The sequence below is a fragment of the Carassius carassius genome, chromosome 6, assembly GCF_963082965.1.
Source record: "Carassius carassius chromosome 6, fCarCar2.1, whole genome shotgun sequence".
In the NCBI taxonomy this organism is placed as follows: Eukaryota; Metazoa; Chordata; class Actinopteri; order Cypriniformes; family Cyprinidae; genus Carassius; species Carassius carassius.
In genome coordinates this window covers 8,894,639-8,908,588 of record NC_081760.1, presented here as the reverse complement: position 1 = coordinate 8,908,588, position 13,950 = coordinate 8,894,639, and the positions used below count along the sequence as shown (strand labels likewise).

Genomic DNA, 13,950 nt, shown 5'->3' with positions numbered 1-13,950 from the left:
CAGTACTAGAGTCCCAAATATTTGCACATGGCATAGGTGGATCCAACATTTGTTTTCCATTAGAGCATTAGTCAGAGGTCTTCCTGAACAAACATGTAATGATTTAATGATAGCCCTGCCCCAAACTTTCATTAAGTATTATCAAATGGTATTATAGCACCACAACACCACAGTATTAGAGAAAAATCAACATGCAAATTATTTAAAATATATAATGTCAATAGTAATCCTCAAAAGTATGTTTAAGGCATTATCACAGTAATGAAAAAAAATTATGAATAAATAGGAAATATATAGTAGGTCTGGTTCACTTGTGGTTGAAAAAAAATCAAGGTTGATACTCAAACTCTTATGTCATACCTTTATTTGAAATGACTTGAAAGTATTTGAATGAAGAATAAACAGGAAGCTCAGATGGTGGCTGACCAATGAGTAAATGACACTGAACTGTCACCCTTAATAGTTGTTAAGGGTGTTACAATAGTTATAAAGGGTGTTACAAAACTGGTTTGTTGACAAGTTATAACTGATTTCTGATTTGCTTTCTGAAAGCAATCAACAAGGAAGAATGCTTAGTTTACCTTCAGATGTATGAAGAGTATGTGTAATTGATGAATATGTCTTGGGCTCCCATCCAATGAGTTTAGCTGTACAGGATGGTGACATGCATTACTGTTCAGTGGTAAATTGGCTGCACGTACTCTGGTGGAAACACACCAACTCTTCCACGGCACCGCCCCCTCCAGCACTGAGCATCCGAACAGTCGAGCAGGTCAATGACATCACCGCGCAAGAAACGTAGATGACTTGCATGATTGGATGTGAAGTCAAAGAGGGCATGGGCATGACGTGGCCTCTGAAACAGAAACACACACAAATCATGGACATGACAAGACTGTGCACTGGATCAGCAGTCAAACAAAACATTGTCCTACCTATGAAAGCCTGTTTTGACCTCAGATTAATAATACAATGTGTTAAAAAGTCACATTGTGCAATAAGTCACAACTGTGAGATATTAAGCCATGACTATTAGAAATAAAGTTGCAATTACAAGAAAAACAGTTATTAGAAAAGAGTCACACAATTAGGCAATGAGAAAGTTGCCACAACTGTACTCAAAGAAAATTGAAATTTGAAAAAAGTTGTAATTGTGAAATACAGACATAATTACAGGGGGGGAAAAATTCAATTATGAGAAAAATGTCACAGTTATGAGAAAGTTGCTACAATTGTGAGAAACCAGTGTGAGAAACAAAGTTGCAAATAGAAGAAATATTAGAAAATTAGAAGAAATTAAGTTGCAATTGTGAGATGCAGTCATAATTACAAGAAAAAAAAGTTGTTATTCCAAGAAATAAAGTCACAATTATAAGAAATAAAACTGACATTTACAAGAAATAGTTAAATAGAGTCCCAATTACAGGAAAAAAGTGAAAAATGTGGGGCATAAATATAAAATCCAGCTGTCAGAAATTAATTTGAAATTTAGGGGGGAAAAAAACTAATATTGTAAATAACAAAAATATTCTGTGCTTTGCAAATTTGCAGATTAGAGTTCACCAGAGTTAAACTTTGGCACCTCAGTAATGATGTTCAATACACAAACATCATGTGCTCATGTAGACTAAATGTGACTCTTACAGCTAATGATCCCTCAGGCTCTTTCAGGAAGACTGTTCTCTCTTTGGCAATGCTGTTGATTTTGAAGAAGTCCACCAGCTGGTTGAGGGAGCTGAAGACTTCATCCCATATGAAGAACTGCCCTAATCTATCTTTCAATACCTTAAAGTGCTGCACATGGTCCCCATAACTACAAAGAGAGAGAGAAAGAAAGTGTTATTTTCTTTAAAGATAATGGGGTAGATCTTGGCTTCACTTGCATGTTTATTAAATCAGAACATAAAAGTGTTTGATTAAAGGTTTTGCCTAATAAATCACAGTTTAACATTTCAGCTCTAAGCAAGTTCTTGAATCACGATGCAGAAGAACAGTGTTAATAACTTTAATCAAATTAGACTCTGAACAAGTCTGAACAAGAAATTATTCTCCTATAACTAGATTAAGGAATATCAATTTCGGGACTCCCGCCGTCACAGGGTAACATGGTAGTTTTGACCGTGATGGACCGGTTCTTGAAGGCAACTAATTTTGTTCCTCTGCCAAAATTCTCAACAGAGAAACGGCGGTTGCTGTCATTTATCACGTCTTTCGTATTGATGGCCTTATGGTGGACGTGGTCTCTAACAGGGGGCCTCAGTTTGTTTCCAAATTTTGGAAAGAATTTTGTCGTTTGTTAGGGGCGACTATTCGTCTTTCTTCTGGGTTTCATCCCCAGAGTAATGGTCAGACGGAGAGGGCCAACCAAGATTTGGAACGTGTGTTGCTGTGTTTGGTGTCTCAAAACCCATCCTCTTGGAGTCAGCAACTCTCCTGGGTGGAGTACGGACACAATTCTTTACCAGTGTCATCCACGAGCCTCCATTTGAGTCTAGCATAGGTTACCAGCCACCTATCTTTCAGAGTATGGAATCCGAAGTTGCGGTCCCCTCTGCCCATGCCTTTGTCCAGAGTAGGGCTGTGCAAAAAATGGAATACGATTTTCATGCGCATCTCATCAGTAAAGATGCTCCTGTGATTAGAAGTATATCTCCAGCACGTGCGTTCAGATCAGGGTTGCCAGGTTTTCACAACAAATCCTGCCCAGTTGCTTCTTAAAACTAGTCCAAAACTAGCCCAATCGCGTTTCCAGGAGGTTCCCCGATAAAAATTGCTTCCCGGTGTTAAAATATACATTTTTTGGAAGGGTTGCCTTGGTAAAATTCGCATTTTAGGGGCTAAATATCACATTATTTGTATTGGGGTTGCTTCAAACCGCGGACATGAAAAACATCGCAGACTTGGCAACACTGGTTCAGGTGGAGCGGTGGTTACTACACAGAGCCGTAGTCTACTGACAACTAACACAAAATCGTTTTCAAAATCAACAAAGAATCGCCTGCGATTTTAACATCGATTTTGTGTAGATTGTCAGTGAATTACGGCTTGGTGTAGTAAATGCCAACCAGTGTTGCCAAGTCTGTGGTTGTTTTTCCATGTCCGCGGGTCGAAGCGACCCCAATACAAATAACGTGATATTTAGCACCTAAAATGCGAATTTTACCAAGGCAACCCTGCTAAAAAACTTATATTGTAACCCCGGGAAGCAATTTTTATCGGGGAACCTCATGGAAGCGCGATTGGACTAGTTTTGAGAAGCAACTGGGCAGGATTTGTTGTGAAAACCTGGCAACCCTGATCTGAACGCACGTGCTGGAGATATACTTCTAATTACAGAATCGTCTTTACTGATGAGATGTGCATGAAAATCGCATTTGATTTTTTCACAGCCCTAGTCCATGTCCAGAGAAGCCATCCTCCAGGTGGGGTCGTGCATCAAGGTCCAGGCCGATTGCCACCGGTCAAAGATACCCCTCTACGTCGTTGGTCGAAAAGTGTGGCTTTCATCTAAGAATATTCCTCTCCGTTCCGTCTGTAATAAGCTTGCTCCCAAATTCATTGTCCCATTTACTGTCACCAAGATTATTAGTCTGGTGGCAATCCGCCTCAAACTTCCTCCTGCATACAGGAGAATTCATCCCGTCTTCCATGTCTCCAAATTAAAGCCCATTTTTCATTCTACCATTAATCTGTCCAAGTTCCTCCACCACCGCGACTCGTAGATGGGGAACTCACTTATTTGGTAAAAACATATTATGGACTCAAGGTTGAGGGGATGCGGATTTCAGTACCTGGTGGACTGTGAGGGTTACGGTCCGGAGGAGAGCAGTTGGGTTCCTGCTGGGGACATATTGGATCATTCGCTTATCTGTGATTACAATCGCCAGGTAGGTTCCTCTGGATACGCCAGGAGGCACTCCGGGGATACTGTCACAGTTCATGGATCTGTGTGTTCGTTCTGCATGTCTGTTTCTCGTTACCTGTCTGATTGCTCATTCAGTGTTGCTGCGGAAACCGTGAGGCTGATGAGTTAATCAGCGTGGCTGCACCTGATGCTTGTCCTGTCCTGTCTTTATATTTCTCGTGTTTGGCACTGTATGTTATCAGATTGTTGTTTGAGTTTGTCCATCCCAGTCTTTCTCTCCAGTCTTCAAAGTCTTGACTTGCTCTCAGCCTCGGATATCATCCAGTGTGGTTCACAGTCTGTTACCGGAAATTCTCTCTGAGTCAGGTCAGGTCAGTGCCTCGCAGTCTCTGTGTAACAGACTTCTCACCTGCTCAGTGGCTCACAAGCTCACCCGTTCATGCTCCACGCATCTTGCTTGTTTGCTGTTGGGACAAAATAAACTGAACTGCACTTGCAACTGGATTTTGTGTAATCATTGGTTGACCTAGTGTTAGTGAAATGGTCAGGGAGATCTTTCCTAAAGGGAAGATCCACCTAAGCTCTGCCCACAGGAAAATGTCACCATGTTTTCTTAACAGAAAAAGTGAAAGTTGTGACATTTTGCCAAGTATTGTAACCCATACTCTGAATTAGTGCTATGCATTTAACCCATCCAAGTGCACACACACAACAGTGAGAAGGGAACACACACACCCAGAGCAGTGGGCAGCTATTTGTTTCAACACCAGTTGGGGGTTCAGTACCTTGCTCAAGGGCACTTCAGCCATGGTTATTGAGGGTGGAAGAGAGCGCTGTTCACTCACTCCATTAGGTCACAGTCTAAAAGAGTCTATTCCTTTTAGAAGATATGCATATCTTTTCAAGATGCAATAATACAATAAGACATACATTTTCTCAATATCCTGCAAGAATGTGAAAATTGTTTTAAAACCAATAACTAATGAACTAATATTTGCTCCTCTATTACACTTCAATACATGCAGTATTTGATTGCCGAGCACTAGAAAGCTGTCAGGTCACCTTTTATTTATATAGTACAATAGTAAACACTAAATCTTCCAGTAAAAATCAGTTCATCATTGATTCAGTGACGTCATCGTCCAGCTCAGTTCAAATAGTGTCCGTGCAATCAAGTTGACAATATTGCCAGACATTAAGTGTCCCCAACTAAGCAAGCCAATAGTGGCAAGGAACCAAAACTCCTTCAGTGACAGAAATGGAGAAAAAAAAACCTTGGGAGAAACCAGAATCAGCCAGGTTCTCCTCTGGACAGACAAAATGGTGCGGTTTAATTTTGCAGGGGACCAGTGTGATTCCTGTGGTCTTGTACTGATGGCCGTGGAGGTGACATGGTCTTTGCAGGGGATCTGTTATTGGGGCTCATCTAGTTGACATGATCTCTGCTGACATTCAGGGCTGTCAATGTCATCTCTAGGTGCATCTGGGTGGCTACAGTAATCTCAGAATAGGTTTCCAGTTCCAGTTGACTTAATGCACACTAACAATCCTTTAACAAATTTGAATTGTATAAATGTGATAGTTTGTTATGTGTAAGCCAGGTAAAAAAGGATGGGTCTTTAATGTAAAAAGTGTGTCAGTCTCCTGAACAACGTTAGGTCAATTGATCCAGAGTTTGGGCGCTAAATAGGAAAAGAATCTAAAGCCTGCAGTTGATTTTGCTATTCTAGGTATTATCAAATGGCCAAAGTTTTGAGATCATAACTTAGATATATATTTTAAGATGGAAAAAAAAATGGTTTTACAAATGCTAGAAGCGTGGCTTTTAAAGGAAAGATTGCTATCAAATAGAAAACCTAGGTTTCTAACTGAGAAGTGACAGAGCAGACATCAAGTGTTAGTAACAGTGTATTAGGTTATTAAATGCATAGGTTTTTGATAATTAAAATGTTTTTTTTTCTGAATTTAGCAGTAGGAAATTACTAGTCATCCAGTATTTTATATCAGCTATGCATCCTGTCAGTTTTGCTAATTGGTATATTTTTGTCTGGCTATGAAGAGCTGAGTATCATCAGCATAACATTGAAAGCTAACACCATGCTTCCTGATGATATCTCCCAAGGGTTACATGTAAAGCATGAAAAGCAGCAGTCCTAGAACTGAGCCTTGTGGTACTCCATACTGCACCTATGATTGATATGATACCTCATCATTCACTGCTACGAGCTGATGATGATCAGATAAGTATGATTTGAACCATGCCATTGCAATTCCAGTAATGCCAACATAATTATCTCATCTATTCAATAGAATGTTATGGTTGATAGTGTCGAACCGATCGGATGATAAGAGCAGGTAATTTGTAACTTTAATCAGAGAAGTCTCAGTATGATGATAAGGTCTAAATCTGGATCCTGCTTTTTTTGTAGTATATTTAACAAAAAATTTAGATTAGTCTGTAATTAACTAATTCTATAGGATCAAGTTTTAAGGGTTTTTTAATAACAGGCTTAGCATCCAGTTTGACAATGACGAATAAATAAGAAGACGATCTATAACTTCTGGAAACACTTCTTTTAGTAGCATATATGGTACATGGTCTATCATACAAGTTGTTGGTTTAGATGATTTAACAAGTTTATAAAATTCTTCCTCTCCTATAGCAGAAAAAACTAATTACTGCTGTGCTGTTGGGAAATGTCAGTGCCTGTTGATACTTTATTTTTTTTTGTAAATTTAGCCACTGTACGGAATAAATACCTAGGGTTATGTTTGTTTTCTACTAAGAGGTGAAAAGTAAGCCGATATAGCTGTTTTTAAAGCTTTTCTGTTTTTCTGAGGAAGTACTTTCCCTCCATGCAATATGAAACACCTCTAGTTTTGTTTTCTTCCAGCTGCACTTCATTTTCCGGGCTGTTCTCTTTAGGCTGCAAGTGTGCTCATTATACCACAGTGTCACACTGTTTTCCTTAATATTCTTTAAGCATACAGGAGCAACTATATCTAAAGTGCTAGAAAAGAGAGAGTCAATTTCTGTTACATCCAATTTTTCTGAACAATTGGATATGGTGAAGAATTTAGTTTTTTTGTTGTAGAAGTGATGGTTCTACCATATTTGTAAAAGGAGTTGAGTTTGAAGCTTTAGCTACATAGAGTATACACAAGACTAGATAATGATCTGAGATATCATCCCTATTAACATAAATTATCGTGAATTAAATATTACCAAAAGAAAAGTAAAATAAATAAAATTACTTTGGAAAAAATATAAATGCAAGGTATTGATCAATATTATAGTGAAGTTTCAACATAAATCATTCTACAGAAAAAGACATTTGAAAACATGCTATTAACTGTGTTAACTGTGTTAGTGAGAAAAGTGCAGGCACTGACTCACACCCTGTGCCTGCGGCAGGTGTCTTTAATCACCCGGCAGCTCCACCCTACCACACCTGCTCTTAACCTGTGTGGGTTTTTGCTCACACACACACAAACACACACAGACACACACACACTCTCTCACACTCTCTCTCACACACACACACACACACACACACACACACACACACACACACACACAGATAGATGCTCATCAGTCCATGCAATACTGCATGGATCACTGTGCTTGTTCAGACAGAAATGCTGACAGAATGAGGAACTGCCTCAGTTATGTGGATTTGTGTGTGTGTATTTGAGTTACACTGAAGATCATCAAAACAACAGGGCATGTTTAGAGAGCAAGACTGAGTCAGTATAATCACAGTCTATATGGATTAGATATGGATTAGATTAGTCATTAGTAATTAGATATTAGACTAGACCCATAGTTGTAATTCTCAGACACAAGATCCAACTCAAAACTGTCTCAAATTAATTTTAAGTTTTTTATCTAGCATTGTGGTTTCTGTATTTAAAGAGTTTTTAATTTTAAATGTCCAAAAAAATACTGATGACCCCATTTATCATTTTCTATAGGTTAAAACTGCTGAAATATGCTAATATTCATTAGGGTTGGTATGAGTTTTTTAATGTTTCTAACAGATGACTCAAATATGCTCAGGTCATTAATTTATCAAAAATACAGTAAAAATTGCCAGTAATGTACTGTTAATTTACAGCCCTCCACTGTTAATTTTACAGCTTTTCATTTTTAGAGTATGTTACCGTAATACTACCCTGTAAATTAACTAGTGCTCATTTGTGAAACTGATTGCCTCAAATAGTTTGAGTTTAAGAACTTCTTTTGAGTCCACTGAGAAGTAATATGCTATAGTATATTACTTTTTTTATGAAAAACAGTATTTTACTGTCAAAATTGGGTAGGGCTTTTTTTTGTGTAGTAAAATGTTGAAATTATTAAAATACATTTTTAATTTTAATCAAATTTATTTTTGGGATGAGATATGTATATGTGTGTGTGTGTGTGTGTGTGTGTGTATATACATGTATATGTTAATTTCCAATGTCAAATGATCTTTCAGAAATAATTTTAAATGACAATTTGGTGCTGAAGAAACATCTCTTACTTTTAACAATGTTAAAACGGTTTAAAACAATTGCTTATATTCTTGGAAATTATACTTTTCTCAGGAATTAACAGATAGTTCAGAATAACAGCATTTCTCTATATTATTCCAAAAGTCTTCTGAAAATCTTCAGTTTAAAATCAAATCAAATTAAAAAGTTATTAAACTAAATTGTGTTATATTATATAAATTATTTTGAAACTTTCTAACAAATATGGGTAAAACCTAGCGGCAGAGAGTGGCAAATTTTTTAATGACAATTAGTTCTTAGGGGCTGCACTGTGATCTTTAAATAATCTTAAAATAGAGTTTTTAAATGTCATCTAATGATTCTTGTTCTAAATATACTTGGCAAGATTTAAAAAAAAAAATTGTATACAACCTATTGTTACACAGACCTACAGGGTCCCAGGTTTTGTAATCTAGAGGAACATATAATGATTATTCCTTTATCTTTCTCTCCTTCTCTTTTCTTTCTTGTTTTCACTCTCCCTCTGTATCACATACATGTAAACACACACCTGACATCTGTGATGGCCTCAGGTACTCAGGCTTGTTAGAAGGTACTAATATCTGGCAGAATTGGGTTCATTTTGCTTCGATTGTGTTGTAACTGTCCCTTGATTTCTCTTTCTGTTTCTTTCTCTCTGTCTCAGTAGGATTCAACGTTTTAGGTCAGGTCTTCAGAGGTGTACAGCAAAGCGATCTAAAAATAATCTATGTCCACTCTCCCAAAACTTGCCAACAATATCAATTCTAACATAAGCTTTCTATCTTATTTTTTCAACAGGAGAAAGACATTTCAGGTTTGTAACAACTGTTGATTAAATGATGAGAGAGTATTAATTTTGGGGTAATCTATCCCTTTACAGTCCACAATTTGATAAAAACGTAATAGGCTCTTTTGACTTGGGCAATAACCACCTAGCAGCCACCCAGAAAGCAATAGCCTAACCATTTTAGTAGAGGTTTCCTAGAAAGTGTTACGAAATGTACTTTTTGGTTGGAATATCTAAGGTTTCAGTTTCCACCTAGAGAACTCTGAACTGTTTAAATAGGTTCTGGAGTGCTGGGAGCAAAAAGATTACATCACAGCAACACACTACCATGCACTCCACTCTAATTAGAGTGTGTTAATGAAGAACCAGTTAGGGTAACAAGGACACGCATTAACACACATGCATATGCAAGTACGCTCATGTCCGTTGTCGACATTTGCAGCAAATACAAATAACAAGCCTTATTAGTGAACATTGTGGTGTTCTGTAGTCCAGTGAAGGCAGGTTTCATTTGTAAGGGTGCATCTGACCTGACAGACACGGAGAACTCTCTTGGTGTGCTCTCACTCTCCCTGATGAGAAACGCTCCACACTCCAGCGGTCTCAGAAGATTTTCTGCAGCCTGCCGTGATATTCCACCCACAAACCACCTGCAAAATAAAAACTCATCTCTCAGTTCAGCATCATGTTGTTGTATATTTATGAATTGAAAGGGGACTACTGGTACAGTACACTTGAAAAAATATTTTTTAATCAAGAAAATAATGTTCAAAAGATATTTACACTGAAAAAAAATGTTGTGGGGATTTACTTAAAAAAAATTACAGGTTCACAAATAGTTCAAAAAGAAATATCAAGTAACTGAATAAATTATGAAATTATGAAGTCTAAAATAAAACAATTATCTACAGTTATCTTAATATACTACTGAAAAATCTTTTTTTGTGATTTTTGTAATACAACTTTCTTTTAATTAAAAAAATGTTGATGCATTTTTTGTTCTACACTGAAAAATTTAATTGTGGTCTAGTCCCAGTCTGCCTGTCCCCAGAATGCACCAGGGCTTTAATAATTAACATGGTTGCATTGTTTGACCATTTGCCAGTTATATTTACTTTGTTGTTGATGATTTTGTTGTCACCTTTAGTATCTTGTGATAAGTCAGGATAAGTCTGTTCCTTTGTTAAAATGGTTAGTTGGTTGTGTTTTGTATCTGTTTTTCATGTGTTTTGAGGTTTACAATATGTGTATTTTGAAAGTATTTTGTGTGTTGTTGTTTTTTTTATCTCACTTTTTTTTTACGCACTTTACTCTCCATGTACATTACATTTCATAGAGAATACATTAGATGAAGCACATAATATAGAATAATTTACAATCACATAAATAAAAGGGAATAATCTGCAAAAAACTCATAAGATTTGAAGTTGGGATTGATCTAAACAAGCAACTATTACATTTACATACAGTATATGCATTTGGCATTTAGACTTTTTACATAGCATTTAAGGCATTTATTCTGTCAGTTTATGCAGTCCCTGGGAAATTAACCTATGACCTTGGTATTGATTGTGCCACGATCTAATGTTTAGATGCCAAATTATATTGCAATACAGTAAATATTACATTTTTAAAACTTACATTTTTAAGTTTAAACAAACATACTTGATTAAAATAATAAATAGGTGAACTTAACACAAAAAGCCATGTGAACTTTTTAAATATTCTATTCTAAGTTCTAAAAATATCTTCTTCTATTTTTCCAGAGGAATTTCAGAGGGATTGATTCCCCTTATATATAAAATTTCTTATACAGTAGAATTAAAATGTAAGTTAAGAGGTTTGTGCATTTGTTTTCTCACTGGATGCATCAGTTCTTGCATGATATATAGTGAATTGACCTGTTTAATTGTGGGAAAACTTTCTAGCATCTTTTGCTTAATAAGTAGCTTCATCTGCATTTCTCGTAAGCAGCATTTGATCTCAATCAGTCCTATCTTTTTTTTTTTATCACAATCATGTATTGACTCATCCTTTTCATTCAGAATGATTGGTATAGTTTCTCAGTCATAAACTGCCATGTTTAGATCAAGCCACAGCATGTTTGTTGGGGTTTGGTCTGGACTTTGACTTTTGCTAATCCTCAATGCTTCACAAGGTTTTCAGTCTTCCATGTCATGGTAAAACTTGAGGGTAAGGAAGTCCTTACCTAGCAGTTTCAATCCTAGTCACACCATTGGGGAAGGTGACGCCCACAGCTATTTGTGAGTCATATGACATCAGAGTGAGGTGTAATGCTGGGAAATCCCAACTTCTTAAAAAAATCTAACAATATAATCCTTAACCCATCCCTAAACTTGCTCAAGCTGAGCATCCAATAGCACCTTTCCAGCTGATGCAATCACCATCCACCTTGCCCAACACAAATGGAAAATTCAAAACCACATTACGCAGTGCATGAAAATAGTCCCAGCTAGTTTGTGTAGTTGCAGCAATAGCAGAGTTTCTGACTTTTGCCTTGTCATTCACATATAAGCCACTTTTGTCATGTGATACTTACGTGTGAGGTCTTACACTGATATAGCTCTTCGGAACATAGCCCCGCCTACCAAACAGCTCAGCCGTGTACCAGTTTGGATCATCATCCATGTTTGTCACCTAAAATAAGCATAAGATCAGTATTCAGACATCCACTATCAGTTAGATATTTCTCCTCATGTAAGAATTATGGTTTTCAAAACCATGATTCATTAATCACTTAGGTTGTATGAGATAAACAAAATCTAATAATTATTTAAATCTTAAAACCTAAAATCAAAATAGTTAAGTTAAAACAGCTCATTCTTTATAGAAAACGTGGCGTTTGAGAGAGGCGGGGCATAAAGGACCTACAATAATGTACAGTATTTAAAAAAATTATGTGTTTTTTGAACATTAAAGCATGTCAATATATTCTGTTACACCAAATACACAAAATAATAATCTTTAAAAAAGCATCATATGACCCCTTTAATAAGGGATTTGCTTAGGTAGTGGAAATGTAAAATACTTTTCAAGTATCAATGGTAACTGTATGTAATTTCCCAGATAACAATTTGGTAATTTAAAAACAAAAAACAATCTGCAAACCTATGCAAATTATTTTTTTCAAATAACTGACAATGGCAGTGTGTTTTACTTCCATTACCATACATGGTTTTCTGTTTACAATTTTCCCCAATAGACATCTGTTTTTTAAAGTAGCCTAAAATGATCTTCACACAAGAATTGGCTTGTACTGTACCATCCCACAAGCAGCCCAACTACGTATATCATCACATAATCACACAGATATCTATTCTGAAATACATGCTATAACACTGATACACACACTCCCACCAAACAGACTAACTGATCTAGTATTTTCGGCAAAGGTGCAGCATGCAGACTAGCATACTTACAGTTGCATCCATGTGTGCTACATATCCACAGTAAACTATTGCATGCACACACATACTGACTCAGACTCACCTTCAGGATGTCACCCTTCTGGAAACTGATCTCATCACATTCAGTCGCTCTGAAACTGTAAAGTGCCTCAGCCTCCATTGAAAAAGAACCGAAAAAGAAAAGAGGAGGCAGGCAGTGAAGTGGAGATGAGCTCGGGATGAAAACTAGAAAGAGTTCAGAGACAAAGAAATGAGAAAGGGCAAGCACAAATGGAAACAGATGAAATGGTAAAGGAGATGATTAAAAACGATGGAGTGTGAAGATGTATAATGGAGAGGCTTATTTAGACAAATAATTTGTAGAAGAATGATGAGTAGCCTTCAGCACAGAATAACTGGAGCGACAAAAACATCAAGTGGAAAACTGAAGAAGCATAATTTTGATGGAGAATCTGAGAGAATATGTGTGTCTTCCGTTATACAGCTGTGCATGGAGGGAATGGAGGGGGATGGACACAGAGAGAGAGAGAGAGAGAGAGAGAGAGAGAGAGAGAGAGAGAAAGTAAGAATTAAAGTGGGCATTATGACCAGATCAGAATATCCCTTGCTTTCGTTTCAAATGTCTCAGATATAGTTCTATATAATATAAACTAAAATAATAATAATAATAATAAAAATAATAATAAGGTCAAACACTTAAATGAATTTGTTTAATGTCTTAATTCAATCCAACAATTGCCCAGATTAAATGGCTAGTGTGGTCCAATCTAGTTATCATTAAATCAAAATCCACCATCTCTCTCTCTCTTTCTTTCCATCTCTCTCTAATATATATGTTTTAAACAACTGTAAATATATATTTACAATTCACACATCTGCTACTAAATAGTCTCTGATTTAGAATCTATTTAACTTATTTTATAAAGTATTTTTATGTGCAAAAATAAATTATAAATATTGTTGGTGGGGACACATCTATCCTCTGGCAGTTTTCTGTTTTAGCCAACAGCATGACCCTTATTAAGAGTGCTTGCTGTAGTTGTGCATGTGTTATGTTATGCATGTTGGTCACGTCCTCCCTAATTCAGATGACATGACATTTAATAAGTGCACATGGTCAAACAATATCTAATTTCTCTCTAGCTGCATCTATACTTAGTGCAGCTCGATTAACTCATTTTAAAAAGAGTGTTTCAAAGTTGTATAGCTTAAATATGAGACTGAACTGAATATTTAATTCTCTGAATTGTGCATGTTTGCATGGAGATGATTTCAGTGCTCTGTATCTGACAGCTGACAGTCAGTTAGCATCTCTAAGAGTATGTGCTGGTGGCAGCATCCCCCCAGCCCCC

General features: G+C 36.7%; 1 protein-coding gene across 1 annotated transcript; it reads right to left on the bottom strand.

Moving 5' to 3' along the window:
- Nucleotides 1-364: 364 nt before the first annotated feature.
- LOC132141859 (GRB2-related adapter protein-like) lies at nucleotides 365-13,060 on the bottom strand. Its single transcript, XM_059551521.1, has 5 exons — nucleotides 12,681-13,060; nucleotides 11,731-11,828; nucleotides 9,701-9,820; nucleotides 1,645-1,813; nucleotides 365-856 (listed from the first exon to the last, which is right to left on the bottom strand). The coding sequence occupies exons 1-5, from the start codon at nucleotides 12,756-12,758 to the stop codon at nucleotides 677-679; spliced, it is 645 nt and encodes a 214-aa protein (XP_059407504.1). The 5' UTR covers nucleotides 12,759-13,060; the 3' UTR covers nucleotides 365-676.
- Between the last annotated feature and the right edge of the window lie 890 nt (nucleotides 13,061-13,950).